This window comes from Rana temporaria, chromosome 2 (assembly GCF_905171775.1).
Source record: "Rana temporaria chromosome 2, aRanTem1.1, whole genome shotgun sequence".
Lineage (NCBI taxonomy): Eukaryota > Metazoa > Chordata > Amphibia > Anura > Ranidae > Rana > Rana temporaria.
This window is the reverse complement of record NC_053490.1, coordinates 536,954,566-536,975,676: the sequence shown is the minus strand read 5'-3', so window position 1 is coordinate 536,975,676 and position 21,111 is coordinate 536,954,566. Positions and strand designations below refer to the sequence as shown.

General features: G+C 52.8%; 1 protein-coding gene across 2 annotated transcripts in view; it reads right to left on the bottom strand.

Moving 5' to 3' along the window:
- The window catches only part of GSK3B (glycogen synthase kinase 3 beta), a 136,477-nt gene that overhangs the window by 90,211 nt on the left and 25,155 nt on the right, over positions 1-21,111 (bottom strand). For both annotated transcript variants that reach the window (XM_040339206.1, XM_040339207.1), the window contains exon 2: positions 101-294. In XM_040339206.1, the coding sequence (XP_040195140.1) occupies positions 101-294 (194 nt within the window). The remainder of the gene's footprint in view (positions 1-100; positions 295-21,111) is intronic.

Here is a 21,111-nt window from a genome sequence, read left to right as displayed (position 1 = left end):
ATCAGAAATGAAGAAGGGGGTCGCCTGTCACCGGACCTCTCAGTATCAGGATAAAAAGACATTTATAAACACAAACCATGACTCCGCCCCCTTCACTCACCTTGAACCGTTTGTCCTGCAGAACCTTTTTGATTGCCACCAGTTCCCCCGAGTCGCAGAGTTTGGCCTGGTAGACCACGCCGAAGGAGCCATTCCCGATCACCTTGGTGTCCGAGTAGCTGACCTCTTGCTGCCGGTCGGGACCCTGGCCTGGGGTGGCGACTACAGTGGTAACTTTGCTGCCGTCCTTGTCTCCTGAAGAGGAAAAGAGAAAAGAAACGGGTAAGAATCGCAGGAGGAATTTCTCACACTACGCAAATCACCTCTTCTCACTAAGGTTCGGGGAGTAACTGCAACTCTCCGCTGGGAACAGTTTGGGGGACGGCCCCTTCCTGTTCCAACATGACTGCGCACATAGCAAGGTCCATAAAGACATGGATGAGCGAGTTTGGGGTGGAGGAACTTGACTGGCCTGCACAGAGTCCTGACCTCAACCCTTTGGGATGAATTAGAGCGGAGACTGCGAGCCAGGCCTTCTCCACCAACATCAGTCCATAAAATCCAAGCGAGGTCCATAAAGACATGGATGAGCGAGTTTAATTCAAAGCACTGCGTCAGCTGCATGTACGCCCCACCACCACAGCAACTGGGATTTTTTACCCACCCCCCAGCCTGTGTATGACTGAGCACACATTTGGAGTGAACGCTGGATCTGATAAGACAGCAATGTGCTTTGGTAAGAAAACATTTTTAAAAAGGGAGGGGAGAAGGAAGAAGAAGAAGAATGAGGATGATGAGGAGGAGGAAGGGAGGAAGAAAGGAAGGAAAAATAAGGAAGGAGGAGGCAAAGAAAGAAGGAAGGAGAGGAGGAAGGAAGGAAATAAAGAAGAGGAAGGGAGGAGGAAGAAGGAAAGGAGGGAAGGAAAAATAAAAAAAAAAGAGGAAGGGAGGAGGAAGGAGGGGAAGAAGGAAGGAAGGAAGGAAGGGAGGAAGGGAGGAGGAAGCAAAGGAGGAAGGAGGGGAAGAAGGAAAGGGAAGGAAAGGAAAGGAAAGGAAAGGAAAGGAAAGGAAAAGGAAAGGAAAGGAAAAGGTAGGAGGAAGGAAGGAAGGAGGAAGGGGAGGAAAAAAAGGAAGGGAAGGAAAGAAGGAAAAATAAGAGGAAGGGAGGGAAAAGGAAGGAGGGAGGCAAAGATGGAAAAGGAAGGAGGGAGGCAAAGATGGAGAAGGAAGAGGGAGGGGGAAAGAAGGAAGAGGGAGGGGGAAAGAAGGAAGAGGGAGGGGGAAAGAAGGAAGAGGGAGGGGGAAAGAAGGAAGAGGGATCTGTAAAACTGATGCAATATAAACGTCCGTCATCACACAGCAGAGAAAAGATCGACTGCCCAGAAAAGATCGCCCCCCCCCCCCCCAGCCCGGAGGGTACCCGGCGCTCTGCTATTGACCAATCGCTGGCATGGCACAGCGGCAGAGTCCCGTGTCCTGGCGTGACCCCTGTGCCCTGTACAGCTGTGTCATCTGTATTTATAGCAATGTACAGAGACCCAGAACACATCAACAGGAAACAACAGATCACTCTCTCACACACGCCACAATGCCTCCCAAACGTCACCAACCGCGGGGCCGAGGAACACGGGACGTCAGAAGTCCCACACCCAAATGGGGGGGGGAGAAAATATTCCTACGTCTCAAGTGAGAGAACATGCAGGCTGCCATGGCTGAGAACTCCTTCTAGAAATACCAGCCGCCTGGCAGTGCCTCTGCCAAGTGCCCACAGCAACCAGCTTGCTATGGGGGGCACCTGAGCTGAGTCGCTGCTCTGTGTCTCCATTCACACACACACACACAGCTGCAGCTCGGTCCTGCCCCCTCTCTCTCTCACTGGTTCATTGGGCAGTGACCGACAGCAGCTGGAGCCAATGGCTCCCATTGTTGTCTCAGCCAATGAGGAGGGAGAGTCTCTGGAGAGCCGAGGCTCTTGTGTACATTTCTGCACTGCAATCTCTGGTAGGTATTAAGGGGGGGGGGGGGGTTAGTGCACAGAGAAGGTTTTTTTTTACCTTCATGCATAGAATACATGACTGTAAAAAACATTGAGCTTGACCTCCTCGGGGGGGCGGGAAAGTCGGGAGATGAGATACGGGCAGAAATCTGCCTCTGCCCTGCCAAGGACTGTGTAGGGGAGACAGAGTGAAAGGGGGAACCGTGATTAGAGAGGGGGGGGGGGCATGACTGCAAGTTGCACCGTGATGAGAGAAAAGGGGGAGGGGGAAAGACTGCAATGGGCACAATTAGGGTGAAAAGGGGGGGGGGCTACGAGGGGCACTGTGATTAGAGAGAAAAGGGGGACATGACTGCAAGGGGCACTGTGATTAGAGAGAAAAGGGGGGGGGGATTACTGCAAAGGGGCACTGTGATGCGAGAAAAGGGGGGGCATGACTGCAGGGGTCACTGATTAGAGCGAAGGGGGGCATAACTGCAAGGGGCACTGTGATTAGAGAGAAAGGGGGGGCACGACTGCAAGGGGCACTGATTAGAGCGAAAAGGGGGGCTGTGAGGGGCACTGTGATTAGAGACAAGGGGGGGGGGAGCATGACTGCAAGGGGCACTGTGATGAGAGAAAAGGGGGACATGACTGCAAGGAGAATTGTGATTAGAGAGAAAAGGGGGACATGACTGCAAGGGGCACTGTGATGAGAGAAAAGGGGGACATGACTGCAAGGAGAATTGTGATTAGAGAGAAAAGGGGGACATGACTGCAAGGGGCACTGTGATGAGAGAAAAGGGGGACATGACTGCAAGGAGAATTGTGATTAGAGAGAAAAGGGGGACATGACTGCAATGGGCACTGTGATGAGAGAAAAGGGGGACATGACTGCAAGGAGCACTGTGATGAGAGAAAAGGGGGACATGACTGCAAGGAGCACTGTGATTAGAGAGAAAAGGGGAGGGGGAAAGACTGCAATGGGCACAATTAGAGTGAAAGGGGGGGGGGGGCTGCGAGGGGCACTGTGATTAGAGAGAAAAGGGGGGGGTATGACTGCAAGGGGCACCGATTAGAGCAAGAGGGGGGGGGACTGCAAGGGGCACTGTGATGTTAAGGACTGCATTAGCATGGGGCACTGTAATCATCACAGCTCCCCCTTTACAGTCCAGCCTGCACTACATTAATGTACAGGGCACCGTGATGTGAAGGGGCACTGTAATCGGTCCCCTAGCCATCACAGCTGCCCCTTTACAGTACAGCCTGCGTTACATTAATGTAAAGGGGACTACACTGCAATGGGGCACTATGATGTGAAGGGGAACTGAGGACACTGCGGGACCACTTTAGATGGGGAACTATGATGTAAAAGGGGGACTGTGCCTGCAAAGGGGGTTGAAGACTGACTAAATATCCTGTCACCAGCCAAACCCCCCCCCCCCCCCATTTTTTTTACACCCCCCCCTCCTGGATAGGAGCTTTAAATAGAAATAAATTTAAAAAAAACGTTATGATGTATTTTTTTGCTTCAGTACCTCGGAGGAAAGGTGCACTTCCTGTGCTGAACAGCGGGAAGCAGCCACATGTGCACTTGGCTGGAACTCAAACTCTTTAATGCTTTGCAATGTACAGCCCAGGGGATGGGGACATACGACTAGAAGCTATGGTATTAAATATCCACAAGTGAAAGAAAGATTGAAAGATGAAAGATTAAGCATCCCCAGCATTCCTTTAGCTGTGCAGGTAGATACATGGGCTATAGGCTGGGTCTGGTCAACGAGCAATGAGATTAAGCCCCCCTGGCACCCCTTTAGCTGTGCAGGAAGAGACACGAGCTGGAGCTAAAGCAATAAGCTGTGAGATGAAGCCCCCCTGGCACCACTTTAGCTGTGCAGGAAGAGACACAAGCTGGAGCTAAAGCAATAAGCTGTGAGATGAAGCCCTGCCCCCCTGGCACCACTTTAGCTGTGCCAGTAAAAACATGAGCTGGAGCTAAGGCCCCTTTCACACGGTCGGACTGCTCATGTCCGCCCGTCAGTTTTGTCGGCGGACTTGAACGGCCGCTCCATGCAGTCCTATGGAGCGTTGGATGTCAGCGGAGACATGTCCTCTGACATCCGACCCGATCCGCCAAAATCAGACGTATGGCGATATGTCGCCATCCGTCCATGGCGGATCGGGTGAGATCTGGGGAAAAGGGACATGCTGTCCGTTTTCATCAGATCTCTCCATAGGAGACAGCGCCACTCGACAAGCCCCTCCCCCCACTCAGTGAGCAAAGAGGGACCGGTCATCCGCCAGCTCAGCAGAGAGATCTCCCGCTGAGCCGACAGACTCCGTAGCGACGGAGTCTGCCTCGTGTGAAAGAGGCCTAAAGCAATGAGCAGTGAGATGAAGCCCCCTTGCCACCCCTTTATCTGTGCAAGAAAAGACATGAGCTGGAGCTAAAAGCTGTGAGATGAAGCCCCCTTGCCACCCCCTTAGCTGTGCAGGTAAAGGCATGAGCTGGAGCTAAAGCAATGAGCTGTGAGAAGAAGCCCACCTGGCACCCCTTTAGCTGTGTGGGAAGAGACACAAGCTGGAGCTAAAGCAAGGATAAGATGAAGCCCCCCTGGCATCCCTTTAGCTGTGCGGGAAGAGACATGAGCTGAAGCTGAAGCAAGGATAAAAGAAGGAAAATCACCGCTCAAGGTGGGTCTGCTATAGGGTCATACACAGGTGTAGGATTCCAAGGGTGCTGGCAGTGCACTAGGCAAGCATTGGCGTAAAATGAAGGATGGATGGCCGCACTCCAAACCAAACAGGTTGTCTTTATTTAAACGAACAGCAAAAACACAGCAGATCACAGCAACAGAAACAGGAGGATAACCGACATTTCGCACTGACTTAGTGCTCAGCCATGAATAAGCACTAAGTCAGTGCGAAATGTCGGTTATCCTCCTGTTTCTGTTGCTGTGATCTGGTATGTTTTTGCTGTTCGTTTAAATAAAGACAACCTGTTTGGTTTGGAGTGCGGCCATCCATCCTTCATTTTACGCTAAAGCAAGGATAAGATGAAGCCCCCCTGGCATCTCATTAGCTGTGCGGGAAGAGACAAAAGCTAGAGCAAGGATAAGATGAAGCCCTCCTGGCATCCCTTTAGCTGTGCGGGAAGAGACATGAGCTGGAGCTAAAGCAATGAGCTGTGAGAAGAAGCCCCCTGGCACCCCTTTGGCTGTGCGGGAAGAGACATGAGCTGAAGCTAAAGCAATGATAAGATGAAGCCCCCCTGGCATCCCTTTAGCTGTGCGGGAAGAGACATGAGCTGAAGCTAAAGCAAGGATAAGATGAAGCCCCCCTGGCATGGGAAAAGACATAAGCTAGAGCAAGGATAAGATGAACCCCTCTTGGCACCCCTTTAGCTGTGCGGGAAGAGACATGAGCTGAAGCTAAAGCAATGATAAGATGAAGCCCCCCTGGCATCCCTTTAGCTGTGCGGGAAGAGACATGAGCTGAAGCTAAAGCAAGGATAAGATGAAGCCCCCCTGGCATCCCATTAGCTTTGCGGGAAGAGACATGAGCTGAAGCTAAAGCAAGGATAAGATGAAGCCCCCTGGCATCCCATTAGCTTTGCGGGAAGAGACATAAGCTAGAGCAAGGATAAGATGAAGCCCTCCTGGCACCCCTTTAGCTGTGCGGGAAGAGACATAAGCTAGAGCAAGGATAAGATGAAGCCCCCCTGGCATCCCATTAGCTGTGCGGGAAGAGACATAAGATAGAGCTAAAGCAAGGATAAAATGAAGCCCCCTTGAGCTGTGCGGGAAGAGACACAAGCTAGAGCTAAAGCAATGAGCTGTGAGAAGAAGCCACCCTGGCACCCCTTTAGCTGTGCGGGAAGAGACATGAGCTGAAGCTAAAGCAAGGATAAGATGAAGCCCCCCTGGCACCCCTTTAGCTGTGCGGGAAAATACATAAGCTAGAGCAAGGATAAGATGAAGCCCTCCTGGCACCCCTTTAGCTGTGCGGGAAAAGACATAAGCTAGAGCTAAAGCAAGGATAAAATTAAGCCCCCCTGGCATCCCTTTAGCTGTGCGGGAAGAGACACAAGCTAGAGCTAAAGCAAGGATAAGATGAAGCCCCCTGGCACCCCTTTAGCTGTACGGGAAGAGACATGAGCTGAAGCAAGGATAAGATGAAGCCCTCTTGGCATCCCTTTAGCTGTGCGGGAAGAGACATGAGCTGAAGCAAGGATAAGATGAAGCCCCCTGGCATCCCTTTAGCTGTGCGGGAAAAGACATAAGATAGAGTTAAAGCAAGGATAAGAATGTTTTACTGGTTGGCACCTGTACAGTCTTCACGTGCGGATCCTGTGTGATCGGAATGTGCTGTGTACAGTCTTCACGTGCGGATCCTGTGTGATCGGAATGTGCCGTGTACAGTCTTCACGTGCGGATCCTGTGTGATCGGAATGTGCCGTGTACAGTCTTCACGTGCGGATCCTGTGTGATCGGAATGTGCCGTGTACAGTCTTCACGTGCGGATCCTGTGTGATCGGAATGTGCTTGTGTAGGACGATCAAACAAACATTCGCTTTGCTGTCTCACCTGACACCGAGCCAAGCTTCCCAATGTCACACAGCGCTTCCCTCCACAACGATGGCAGAGCGCCACGTTACTGGTGACCCGCGAGCAAGACGGCTACAAAAGAGTCCCTTATTCTAGAGGCCAGCCGCAGAGCGCCAACCACACAGGAGGATCAGACGCCAACACAAGACCTCAAATCAAAGATAGCTTTATATACAAAAAGCAGACAGCACGAGGCGACGCACATCCTGATAAGGGAACGGACGGCGGGCAATTTAGAGGCGGGAAGCACGCTTCTGAAACAGATCTGATAGGTTCTGAAAAAAAAAAAAGGAGGCGAGGCCTAGAGCTGGCCATACATGTGGCAATTTTACCGCAAACGTCCATTCCATTATATGTACACTACAAACTGTATGATTGGATCGGTTTTGATATCGCTGCTTTACTAACCTGAGAGTTTATTATTCTAAACAGGAAAAATGCATTTTGTTTGCAAATGTTAAAGATTCCGACTACCAGCAAGAATGAGTCCTTACATTTAACGAGCACCCGTCATTTCAGATCCATCATGGCAGCGCCTGTTAGCGGGCATCCAATCACCTTCTGCCACCGCCACATCCCTCACAGCCGTCCCATTAACGTGAATGGGACTGTCGATGAGCCAACAGCGGGTCAGGAGGAGGAGGAGGGGCCAACAGCGGGTCAGGAGGAGGAGGAGGGGCCAACAGCGGGTCAGGAGGAGGAGGAGGGGCCAACAGCGGGTCAGGAGGAGGAGGAAGGGGCCAACAGCGGGTCAGGAGGAGGAGGAAGGGGCCAACAGCGGGTCAGGAGGAGGAGGAAGGGGCCAACAGCGGGTCAGGAGGAGGAGGGGCCAACAGCGGGTCAGGAGGAGGAGGGGCCAACAGCGGGTCAGGAGGAGGAGGGGCCAACAGCGGGTCAGGAGGAGGAGGGGCCAACAGCGGGTCAGGAGGAGGAGGGGCCAACAGCGGGTCAGGAGGAGGAGGGGCCAACAGCGGGTCAGGAGGAGGAGGGGCCAACAGCGGGTCAGGAGGAGGAGGGGCCAACAGCGTGTCAGGAGGAGGAGGGGCCAACAGCGGGTCAGGAGGAGGAGGGGCCAACAGCGGGTCAGGAGGAGGAGGAGGGGACAACAGCGGGTCAGGAGGAGGAGGAGGGGCCAACAGCGGGTCAGGAGGAGCCAACAGCGGGTCAGGAGGAGCCAACAGCGGGTCAGGAGGAGCCAACAGCGGGTCAGGAGGAGCCAACAGCGGGTCAGGAGGAGCCAACAGCGGGTCAGGAGAAGCCAACAGCGGGTCAGGGATGACAGTTGCTCTTAAATCATAATTTTTAAAATCAAATCCACCCCGATAGCGACCCACCGTGGGCGGCAGGGACAGGAAGAGCGACCCACCGTAGGCGGCAGGAAGAGCGACCCACCGTGGGCAGCAGGGGCAGGAATAGCGACCCACCGTGGTCGGCAGGGGCAGGAAGAGCGACCCACCGTGGGCGGCAGTTGAATTATGCCCCATTGTTGGTGTCAGTGGCCGGAATAATACCTCAAGGGCTGGATAAAGGGCAAGCAAAGGGCCACATCTGGCCGCAGTTTGGGACCACTGGCCTAGACAATGCTTGTTATCCTCCAGCCAGAAAATGAGGTGGGCTCTATCTGGCTTACTGCAGTTTCTAACGCATATTGTAAGACGCTCACAGTGTGCAGTGAAATCAGAGTAAGCCATTTCAGTCCAGGAGAGGAGCCGGTACACACCTGTACAAGACTGGAGTGCATGCTGGGAATTGTAGTATTCCAATATCTGCACATGTATAGACTGCCTCAGTGCTGCTGTAGATGCAGTCTGGTAACATGCAGTCGCTGTTGCTTCCTGTGCAGATGGATCGGAGGGGGGGGCTGAGGTCACGCTGCAATATAAAAAAAAAGGAACATTAGCGCAGCTCCACACTGCCTTTGTCAGTTTGATGAAGGGCAGGAAGGATCGCGGCGTGCAGCCAGGAAACGATCGGTTTCCCTTAATGCGAAGTGCTTTACCTGACAGCGCAGACTTGCCGATTCTGCAATAATCTGCATTACGGGACTCCTCCTGCGGTCGGGGCCTTGCATGAGACAGCAATGTGAGTGCTGCAGCACGATGTCACAGCATTCCTCGGCACTGCAGCAAGCCAATCCAAACCTGGGCAACCGTCCGAGCCACACCCACTGAATACAGACTGCACCAATGTCTGGGGGGGGGGGGGGCACAGGCAGATCTGTAGACTAGTGACCTCCTGACCACAGTAAATGTCTGATCCTGTAAGTCACCAACAGGTCCTGTACATAATCCACATTCCCACTCCAAACAAAATATAAATACTTAACTGTATATATTTTATAGCAGAGACCCTAGAGAATAAAACGGCGATTGTTGCAATATTATTTTTTTGTCACACGGAGGGGAGGCGGTACACCTGTACAAGCCTGAAGGGAAGGTTGGAGGTCAGATTGGTACAAATCCCGGGAACGTCTCCCCAAGGATCCTCCAGACTCACATGTACGAGAGAGCCCGGCACAGATCCCCCGTGGCCCCAGGTACTGGAGCTTCAATACAAAAGCAACAAAAGTTGTTGCTGCAGCACAGACCCCCCCCCCCCCCCCCACACACACACACCTGGGTAGCAGAATACAATCCATTACAATGGATTTGCCCTTGAGCGCAGGATATGTACGGATGTTTCTGTTACCTAGGAGACTGCAAACCTCATTCTGGCGAATCGCTTCTCCTGGTGGGTGATGGGTTCAGGGGTTACACAGTGGCAGCCTTCAAATGCACATTGGCAGGGAATGTAGACGCTCTCAGGTTGTCATTATTAGCAGTCATTGAGCGCCATCTTGATTTATTTCATAGATAAAAGTTGGGGGGGGGGGTCGCCCCAGAGAGGGGGGGGCAGACACTGCCCAAAAGGACGCCCCCAGAGAGGGGGGTAGACACTGCCCAAAAGGACGCCCCCAGAGAGGGGCCGCTGCCCAAAAGGACGCCCCAGAGAGGGGAACGCTGCCCAAAAGGACGCCCCCAGAGAGGGGCCGCTGCCCAAAAAGGACGCCCCAGAGAGGGGCCGCTGCCCAAAAAGGACGCCCCCAGAGAGGGGCCGCTTCCCAAAAGGACGCCCCAGTGGGGGGACGCTTCCCAAAAGGACGCCCCAGTGGGGGGACGCTTCCCAAAAGGACGCCCCAGAGGGGGGACGCTTCCCAAAAGGACGCCCCAGAGGGGGGACGCTTCCCAAAAGGACGCCCCAGAGGGGGGACGCTTCCCAAAAGGACGCCCCAGAGGGGGGACGCTTCCCAAAAGGACGCCCCAGAGGGGGGACGCTTCCCAAAAGGACGCCCCAGAGGGGGGACGCTTCCCAAAAGGACGCCCCAGAGGGGGGACACTTCCCAAAAGGACGCCCCAGAGGGGGGACACTTTCCAAAAGGACGCCCCAGAGGGGGGACACTTTCCAAAAGGACGCCCCAGAGGGGGGACACTTTCCAAAAGGACGCCCCAGAGGGGGGACGCTTCCCAAAAGGACGCCCCAGAGGGGGGACGCTTCCCAAAAGGACGCCCCAGAGGGGGGACGCTTCCCAAAAGGACGCCCCAGAGGGGGGACGCTTCCCAAAAGGACGCCCCAGAGGGGGGACGCTTCCCAAAAGGATGCCCCAGAGGGGAGGACGCTTCCCAAAAGGATGCCCCAGAGGGGAGGACGCTTCCCAAAAGGATGCCCCAGAGGGGAGGACGCTTCCCCAAAGGACGCCCCAGAGGGGGGACACTTCCCAAAAGGACGCCCCAGAGGGGGGACACTTCCCAAAAGGACGCCCCAGAGGGGGGACACTGCCCAAAAGGACGACCCAGAGGGGGGACACTGCCCAAAAGGACGCCCCACAGAGGGGACACTACTGAGAACTAACTGGATGTTACTGGAGGGACATTGCGGAAGAGTCACTGGTGGCCAGAAAAGAACACTGCCGAAAAGTCATTGGAGACCACGGGGGGGGCACTGCTGAAAAGTCATTGGAGGCCAGAGGGGGGCACTGCTGCAAAGTCATTGGAGGTCAGGGGGGGCACTGCCGAAAAGTCATTGGAGGCCAGAGGGGGGCACTGCCGAAAAGTCATTGGAGGCCAGAGGGGGGGCAATGCCGAAAAGTCAATGGAGGTCGGGGGGGGCACTGCCGAAAAGTCATTGGAGGCCGGGGGGGGGCACTGCCGAAAAGTAATTGGAGGCCAGAGGGGGGGGGGGCTTCGCCGAAAAGTCATTGGAGGCCAGAGGGGGGGGGGCTTCGCCGAAAAGTCATTGGAGGCCAGAGGGGGGGGGGGGGGGGGGCACTGTGGAAAAGGTGGCCAGAGGGTAATGGTACTGAAAAGTCATTGGAGGCCAGAGGGGGGGGGGGGGCACTGCCGAAAAGTCATTGGAGGCCAGAGGGGGGCACTGCCGAAAACTCATTGGAGGCCAGAGGGGGGGCAATGCAGAAAAGTCAATGGAGGCCAGAGGGGGGGCAATGCAGAAAAGTCATTGGAGGCCGGGGGGGGGGGCACTGCCGAAAAGTAATTGGAGGCCAGAGGGGGGGGGGCTTCGCCGAAAAGTCATTGGAGGCCAGAGGGGGGGGGGCACTGCCGAAAAGTCATTGGAGGCCAGAGGGGGGGGGGGGGGTTCGCCGAAAAGTCATTGGAGGCCAGAGGGGGGGGGGGCACTGCTGAAAAGGTGGCCAGAGGGTGATGGTACTGAAAAGTCATTGGAGGCCAGAGAAGAACTCGGCTCTCCAGCAGATCCCTCACAGGGCTCAGCACACATTACTCCTGATTGAGGGGCTCCTGTCAGTAACTAAAAAACAAATTGGCCGCTCCATTGTGCGGGACGGCCGCTGTTGATGTGGAATTGCGAGTAGAATAAAGTCTTGGCAAAGTTCAGTTTCGTTGTGTTGAGCAATCAGCGACTTTACTAAAGACGTTTACAAAGAGCTCTTTGTTCCCTGGCCGGTGTTCTCCGCAGCGGCCAAAAAATGTCATTTTACTGATGTGTCGGGGAAGGCAGAGATGAGAGGAGAGCAGCTGAACGCATAAAACAAAAGTGAGGCCGGCCTGGGAACACCAAGTCAGGAGGTAAAAGGCTGAACCCCCGGAGGGTCTTACAGAACAAAAGGAACTCGCAGAGATTTACTACAAGGGTGACAAGTCTACTTCAGCCCAACAATGGCCGACAAGGACGGGCCGCACCATGCCAGCCCAGCACGGGCCGCACCATGCCAGCCCAGCGCGGGCCGCACCATGCCAGCCCAGCGCGGGCCGCACCATGCCAGCCCAGCGCGGGCCGCACCATGCCAGCCCGGGCCGCACCATGCCAGCCCTGCGCGGGCCGCAACATGCCAGCCCAGCCCGGGCCGCAACATGCCAGCCCAGCGCGGGCCCGCACCATGCCAGCCCAGCGCGGGCCGCACCATGCCAGCCCGGGCCGCACCATGCCAGCCCTGCGCGGGCCGCAACATGCCAGCCCAGCCCGGGCCGCAACATGCCAGCCCAGCGCGGGCCCGCACCATGCCAGCCCAGCGCGGGCCCGCACCATGCCAGCCCAGCGCGGGCCCGCACCATGCCAGCCCAGCACGGGCCCGCAACATGCCAGTTCCCTCTCTCCTGCGTTCTTGAAATCTATACAAGGAGATCGTTGCTTATAACGGCCCCCATCGCCGCACCGATCACCCCCGAGTGTCCCGTGTCCTCCTCTATGCTCATATGGTCCCCCTCCATGTCCCTCCTCCTCCAGTTCCCCCCCATGTCCCGGATCTGTCAGGATGGACAGCGGACGAAGTAGTCAGTAAATATGTAGATTACCGGCTCCTTCCTTTTCCTGAATGCATAGAGTCAGTGATCACAGACTGTCCATTCATAACTGAGCAGAGTAAACTGTGTTCACGATACTTCAGTTTATAAAATGTAGAGGAGCCGCTGTCTCCTGTCCATTCATATTTAGTGCAGCTGAGGCTACAGAAAAAGTAACTATGGAATCTGTCACTAGTCCCTTTCTCGGTATCAAAGGGGAGATATCAGGAGTCCGTTTAAAACCCTCTGGTGGTCGGCGGCACAAGCAACCCACCACAGACTGGCGGTCGGCGGCACAAGGAACCGACCAGACTGGCGGTCGGCGGCACAAGCAACCCACCACAGACTGGCGGTCGGCGGCACAAGGAACCCACCACAGACTGGCGGTCGGCGGCACAAGGAACCCACCACAGACTGGCGGTCGGCGGCACAAGGAACCCACCACAGACTGGCGGTCGGCGGCACAAGGAACCCACCAGACTGGCGGTCGGCGGCACAAGCAACCCACCACAGACTGGCGGTCGGCGGCACAAGCAACCCACCACAGACTGGCGGTCGGCGGCACAAGCAACCCACCACAGACTGGCGGTCGGCGGCACAAGCAACCCACCACAGACTGGCGGTCTGCGGCACAAGGAACCCACCACAGACTGGCGGTCGGCGGCACAAGGAACCCACCACAGACTGGCGGTCGGCGGCACAAGGAACCCACCACAGACTGGCGATCTGCGGCACAAGGAACCCACCACAGACTGGAGGTCGGCGGCACAAGGAACCCACCACAGACTGGCGGTCGGCGGCACAAGGAACCCACCACAGACTGGCGGTCGGCGGCACAAGGAACCCACCACAGACTGGCGGTCGGCGGCACAAGGAACCCACCACAGACTGGCGGTCGGCGGCACAAGGAACCCACCACAGACTGGCGGTCGGCGGCACAAGGAACCCACCACAGACTGGCGGTCGGCGGCACAAGGAACCCACCACAGACTGGCGGTCGGCAGCACAAGGAACCCACCACAGACTGGCGGTCGGCGGCACAAGGAACCCACCACAGACTGGCGGTCGGCGGCACAAGGAACCCACCACAGACTGGCGGTCTGCGGCACAAGGAACCCACCACAGACTGGCGGTCGGCAGCACAAGGAACCCACCACAGACTGGCGGTCGGCAGCACAAGGAACCCACCACAGACTAGTGGTCAGTTGGATCACAACCTTCTTAGATTAGTGGTCAGCAGGAAAATAATCCCCCCATAATGAGAACACCCCACCATGTAAGACACTGGTGGGAGAACAGGCCAGTGGTCACTTGTCAGGATCAGAAATTGTCCGTTGCTCAAGGTACCCCCAGCAACCTTTGGAGGAACCCTGGTGTGCAAAAAGGCTGATGCCCCATACACACGGTCGGAATTTCCGAAAGAAAAGTTTGATGTGAGCTTTTGGTCGGAAATTCCGACCGTGTGTAGGCTCCATCTGACTTTTCCTGTCAGAATTTCCGCCAACAAAAATTTGAGAGCTGGTTCTCAAATTTTCAGGCGGAAAAAACTCCTGTCGGAAATTCCGATCATCTGTAGCAATTTCGACGCACGCTCGGAAACATTGAACTTCATTTTCTCGGCTCGTCGTAGTGTTGTACGTCACTGCGTCCTTGACGGTCTAAACTTCAAAGAACTTTTGTGTGACCGTTTGTATGCAAGCCAAGCTTGAGCGGAATTCCATCAGAAAAAAATCATCCAAAAGGTTTTTCCGTTGGAAAAATCCGATCGCGTGTACGCGGCATGAGATTGAGAATAAAAGGGAACCCCCGACCAGTAACTCAGGATAGCGCACTTATCTATCCTCTCCAGTTTTCACACATCCTCCAACTGTACACCCGCTGGCCATACATTATATCCTGCATGTTTCTTAACTGGTTGCCGACCAGCCGCCATTGCTCGAGAGCCTGTACAAAAACATCGGCTCTCGCGCACCCCGCTCTCCCCCGACTTCTGTGCACGTGCCCGGCGGGCGCGATCCCCGCCGGGCACACGCGATCGCTCGTTACAGAGCGAGGAGCGGTGTGTGTAAACACAGCTTCCGGTCCTGTCAAGGAGAGAAATGCTGATCTTCTGTTCATACAATGTATGAACAGAGATCTGTAATTTCCCCTAGTGAGGCCACCCCCCCTACAGTTAGAACACACTTGACCCCCTTCCCCGCCCCCTAGTGTTAACCCCTTCCCTGCCAGTGGCATTTTTATAGTAATCAGTGCATTTTTATAGCACTGATCGCTATAAAAATGCCAATGGTCCCAAAAATGTGTCAAAAGTCTCCGAAGTGTCCGCCATAATGTCGCAGTACAGAAAAAAAATAAAAAAATAAAACGCTGATCGCCGCCATTACTAGTAAAAAAAAAAAAAAAAAATATTATAAAAATGCCATAAAACTACCCCCTATTTTGTAAACGCTATAACTTTTGCGCAATCCAATCAATAAAGGCTTATTGCAATTTTTTTTTTTACAAAAAATAGGTAGAAGAATACGTATCGGCCTAAACTGAGGAAAAAAATATATTTTTTATATATTTTTGGGGGATATTTATTATAGCAAAAAGTAAAAAATATTCATATTTTTTCAAATTGTCGCTCTATTTTGTTTATAGCGCAAAAACTAAAAACCGCAGAGGTGATCAAATACCACCAAAAGAAAGCTCTACTTGTGGGGAAACTGCCAGTTAAATTGACGCAGTGCCGAATCGCAAAAAGTGCTCTGGTCTTTGACCAGCAATATGGTCCGGGGGTTAAGTGGTTAAACAGAATAAAGTTCAAAACGTAAAGATTCCGATTCTGTTGCGCCGATTTGAACGGTTTCGATTGGATGGGATATTCACAATATCATACGATCCCAATACGGAGGTTGTTCAGTGTCGCCTTCTATTAAATGACTAACCTCATTTCCTGGATGCCTCTAATTGCAATGATTATACGTTGCCAAGTCATCCAACTTTCTTTCCAAAAATGTCTCATTTTATTATTGTTAATTCCTTTTATTGTTAACATTTTGGCAAATAAATAAATGGAAAAAAAGGCCATTTCCAACTTGAACGAAAAAAATAAATAAAGCCCCTCACAACATCTGGAGCAAGGCTCAGGACCGCCCCCAGATAATGAACAACGAATCTGATTAGTCAGCACAGACAACACACGCCTTCCACGACAGCCGCGTTCAGACCGACATACCTTTGAAGCCAAGCGGGACCGATTGCAGAGTCACCAGCAACTGTATTTTGTAAAAGCCGGTCAATTTAATAAAATAAAAAATAAAATAAAAAAAAGTACCGTATTTATCGGCGTATACCGCGCACTTTTTTGCCCTGAAAATCAGGGCAAAATCGTGGGTGCGCGGTATACGCCGATACCCGCGCCGAGTTTTGAATACTGCGCCGACATATACCGAGCGCAGTACACTCGGGTATAGTCGGGGCAGTCTCGGCTCCTTCCGCGCTCACGTCCTGGACGTACAGGACGTCAGCGCGAGAGTTGCCGAGCATTGCCGACAATACACGTGTACTGCGCTCTGTATATGTCGGCGCAGTATTCAAACTCGGCGCGGGAAACTAGCGGGGAGAACGCGAGGAGGCCGCAGAACCCGACGCAGAGGACACCCGAAGCCGCAGACGGACGCTGGACCCGACGAGGCCACCGATGGACGCCGCGCAAGACACCAAAACTAAGTACAGAAAAAGCTTTTTTTCCCCCACAGGATTCGGGGCAACTTTAGGGGTGCGCGGTATACCGCGATAAATACGGTATAAAAAAAATAATAAAAAATATATATATTTAAATTTATAATAAATAATAATAATAATTCAGGTTGACATCCACTTTAACCACTTAAGGACCGCCTCCTGCACATATACGTCGGCAGAGTGGCACGGCTGGGCACAAGCACGTACAGGTACATCCTCTTTAAGTGCTCTTTAAGAAGAATACGTATCGGTCTAAACTGAGGAAAAACAATGTTTTTTATATATTTTTGGGAGATATTTATTACAGCAAAAAGTAAAAAATATTGCATTTTTTTCAAAATTGTCGCTCTATTTTTATTTATAGCGCAAAAAATAAAAACCGCAGAGGTGATCAAATACCACCAAAAGAAAGCTCTATTTGTGGGGAAAAAAGGACACCAATTTTGTTTGGGAGCCACGTCGCCCAACCGCGCAATTGTTGGTTAAAGCGACACAGTGCCGAATCGCAAAAACTGGCCAGGTCCTTTAGCTGCCTAAAGGTCGGGGGTCTTAAGTGGTTAAATAATAGATATTGGAATTTCCGTTCAAATTTTGCTAGAAGGCTAGGATTCCACTATTGCGACCTGAAAGTTGCAAAATTTTGCCGCAATTTTGATGCGACTTAAAAAAACAATGCCTGTGTAATCTTGGGGTCTATGGACCTCAAGTCGCATGAAAAGCCTGACCAAAGTAGTGCAGGCCAGGGACTACTTTGAAGTCGCACAGATATGAGCGGTACTCATTGGAAATCATGGGGGGGGGTACGACTTGTCATGCGACTTTGCAGTCCCTGATCACAGGACAGGTTCACACGAGTGGAAACCGAGCCTAAGAGAACGTAATGAATACGAATTTATACAAAACAAATGCTGCATCTAAACCAATGGAACAGAAGGAAATAATAATAATTTTTTTATTATTATTATTTTGTTAAGTTCCATTGGTTTAGATAGGACATTCGTTATTTCGGACAAATTGTTCAGTTGGATTTTGAAAGGAAATTCCAATACCTAGAATTGAAGAGTTCGTTATTTCAGATTTTCGAATATTTGGAAAAATTTGTTAAAAACTGAAATCCAGCAAATGAAAGAAGCCGACCAGGGACAGTCAGGAAATGAGGGCGGGGCTCTATCTGACTTTACAGCTTCTAATGCACATTGATGAGAAGCTCACAGTGTGCAGGAAAAAACACGAGGACGCCGTTTCTGTCCAGGAGACGCGCCGGTACACCTGTACAAGACTGGAGTTCAGATTTAACCACTTGCCGACCGCGCTAAAGCTACATGACGGCTACAATGCAGGCATCCGGTTCTGGGAGGGCATCCATTGACTTTCTCCCCGAACCCCCCCCCCCCCCCTGCACACCCTTAGGGCACATATCAGGTACACTCTGATCGATGTGTTCTTCAGACACAGCTGTTTACAGATCGGGGTAAAGGGCCAATCACAGCAATCCTTTACCATGTGATCAGTGGTGTCCAATCACAGCTCATCAAATGTAAACAAATAGCAGTTATGGTAATTTCCTTTCCTCAGTACTGTCACTGTGTGAGGAAAGGAAAGCCAATAACCGCCAATCAGCGCCCATCAGTGACGTCGCCCATAAGTGCCGCCGCCCATCACCGACGCCGCCCATCAGCGCCCTTCACCGACGCCGCCCATCAGCGCAGTCGCCTACCAATGCCCATCAGCGCAGTCGCCTACCAATGCCCATCAGCGCAGTCGCCTACCGATGCCCATCAGCGCAGTCGCCTACCGATGCCCATCAGCGCAGTCGCCTACCAATGCCCATCAGCGCAGACGCCTACCAATGCCCATCAGCGCAGTCCTCTAGCAATGCCCATCAGCGCAGTCGCCTAGCAATGCCCATCAGCGCAGTCGCCTAGCAATGCCCATCAGCGCAGTCGCCTAGCAATGCCCATCAGCGCAGTCGCCTAGCAATGCCTAATCAGCGCAGTCGCCTAGCAACGCCCATCAGCGCAGTCGCCTAGCAACGCACACCAGCGCAGTCCCCTAGCAACGCCCACCAGCGCAGTCCCCTAGCAATGCCCACCAGCGCAGTCCCCTAGCAACGCCCACCAGCGCAGTCCCCTAGCAATGCCCATCAGCGCAGTCGCCCAGCAATGCCCATCAGCGCAGTCCTCTAGCAATGCCCATCAGCGCAGTCGCCTAGCAATGCCCATCAGCGCAGTCGCCTAGCAATGCCCATCAGCGCAGTCGCCTAGCAATGCCCATCAGCGCAGTCGCCTAGCAATGCCCATCAGCGCAGTCGCCTAGCAATGCCCATCAGCGCAGTCCTCTAGCAATGCCCATCAGCGCAGTCGCCTAGCAATGCCTATCAGTGCAGTCGCCTAGCAATGCCCATCAGCGCAGTCGCCTAGCAATGCCTAATCAGCGCAGTCGCCTAGCAATGCCTAATCAGCGCAGTCGCCTAGCAATGCCTAATCAGCGCAGTCGCCTAGCAACGCCCATCAGCGCAGTCGCCTAGCAACGCACACCAGCGCAGTCCCCTAGCAACGCCCACCAGCGCAGTCCCCTAGCAACGCCCACCAGCGCAGTCCCCCAGCAATGCCCATCAGCGCAGTCCCCCAGCAATGCCCATCAGCGCAGTCGCCCAGCAATGCCCATCAGCGCAGTCGCCCAGCAATGCCCATCAGCGCAGTCGCCCAGCAATGCCCATCAGCGCAGTCGCCTAGCAATGCCCATCAGCGCAGTCGCCTAGCAATGCCCATCGGCGCAGTCGCCCAGCAATGCCTAATCAGCGCAGTCGCCTAGCAATGCCCATCAGCGCAAAGTAAAGCTCCATTTCATATGGGTACAGTGTTGCATGACCGCGCAATTGTCATTTGAAAAAAGTGCTGGAAATTGGCCTGGGCCGGAAGGGGGGGGAGGAAGTGCCCGGTATTGAAGTGGTTAATGATGTACAATGAATACAGATCTGCACACCCACGCGTGTCCTTTACATGAACACACGCAGTAAGAGGGGCCACGTCATCGGTTTTATCACATCTTCTTCAGAACGTCGATCTCCTACAAGTCCGGTCACGTCCCGGACCTGTGCAGGTTAATCAGCCGCCTGCAGGAAGTCGTGCGCCCGCATCGGGTCAGGCTGGAGGGAATGTTTTTCCTGCTGAACGCCGCCGTACAGAAAGCGATGACACGGCACATTTCCATAGACGTTCCTTGCGGCAGTTTCTATGTATGCTGCAGAGTCCGGGACCGATCCCAGGAGGCGAGGCGGCACAGCAACAGCATCTGCTGGATTTACACTCACCTGCATAACAAGTAGACTGCAAAGCGTGCGGGCGTGTGTGTGTGCGTGTGTGCGTGTGTGTGTGTGTGTGTGTGTGTGTGTGTGCGTGTGTGTGTGGTAGCTGCACCTCCAGGACACTGTACAGACAAGCCATTATGTCATCATGTGAGTGTCTAAAGGAACTCACCAATAGCAGACAGGTTTTATTCTATTATCCAATCACCTCATACACTGCCAAGTCAAAGCATTTTAGCCACTTGCCAACCCCGTCATGTAGAAGTACAGCGGCAAAGCGACTTTCCTGCGCTGGATTGCGTATTCGATACTCCAGCACTTCCGGGTAGGGGGGGGGGGGCACAGACGCTGCCCCGTCTGCACTATGATTGGTCACAGCACACGCTGATCAGCGGGTTTCGGCCAATGGATGTCTGCCGGCACCCGCTGATCGGCCAGGAGGAAGACAAGACAGAGCTCTGCCAATTTAAAGTGATTGTGAAGGCAGAAGGTGTATTCTATGTATTAAGATAACAAACTTTCTACCCCTCTCAGCGCCCTCCCCCCCCCCCCCAGCAATGTTCCAGTATATATCCCACATAGTTTGTAGGCGCTATAACTTTCACACAAACCAATCAAACACTTATTGCAGGGTTCGACAAAATCCAGGCGCCCGGTCGCAATTGCGACTAGAATTAGCGACCTGGCGCCCGGGGAAGCCCCATCCTGTGTCTCCGTGCGCCCCCACCTCTCCCGCCGCGCCTTCTGCAGGCCTAAGCTTCCTTCTGTGATCTGGCGCCATCATTTGGTGACCGTTGGCATGACAAGTAAACCAGCAATTCTAATGGAGCTTCCAGAGTGTTTTCACTGCCATCTCCTTCCCTCTAATTAGAACCCCCAAACATTATATTTTTTTATTCTAACACCCTAGACAATAAAATGGCGGTCGTTGCAATACTTTGTCACACCGTATTTGCGCAGCGGTCTTACAAGCGCACTTTTTTTGGGGGAAAAAATACACTTTTTTAAATTAAAAAATAAGACAACAGTAGAGTTAGCTCAATATCGTTAATTTTTATATTGTGAAAGATAATGTTACGCCGAGTAAATTGATACCCAACATGTCACGCTTCAAAATCGCGTCCGCTCGTGGAATGGCGACAAACTTTTACCCTTTAAAATCTCCATAGGCGACGTTTAAAAGATTCTACAGGTTGCATGTTTTCAGTTACAGAGGAGGTCTAGGGCTAGAATTATTGCTCTCGCTTTACCAATCGCGGCGATACCTCACATGTGTGGTTTGAATACCGTTTACATATGCGGGCGCTGCTCACGTAGGCGTTTGCTTCTACATGCGAGCTCGTCGGGACGGCGGCGCGTTTTCTGGCTCTTAACTTTTTTAGCTGGCTCCTAGATTCCAAGCAAATTTATCAAACCCTGTGCTAATGGGATTGTTTTTATTTTTATTTTTTACTAAAAGACATGCAGCAGAATACATTTTGGCCAAAATGTATTAAGAGATTTTTTTGGATATATGGTTTTATAGCAGAAAGTAAAAACTTTTTTTTTTATTTTTTTCATTGACTTTTTTTGTTTCTATAATAAGAAATACAAAAAAATAAATAAAAAATAATAAAAATAAAAATAAAAAATAATAAAAATAAAAAAATAACACGCAGTGGT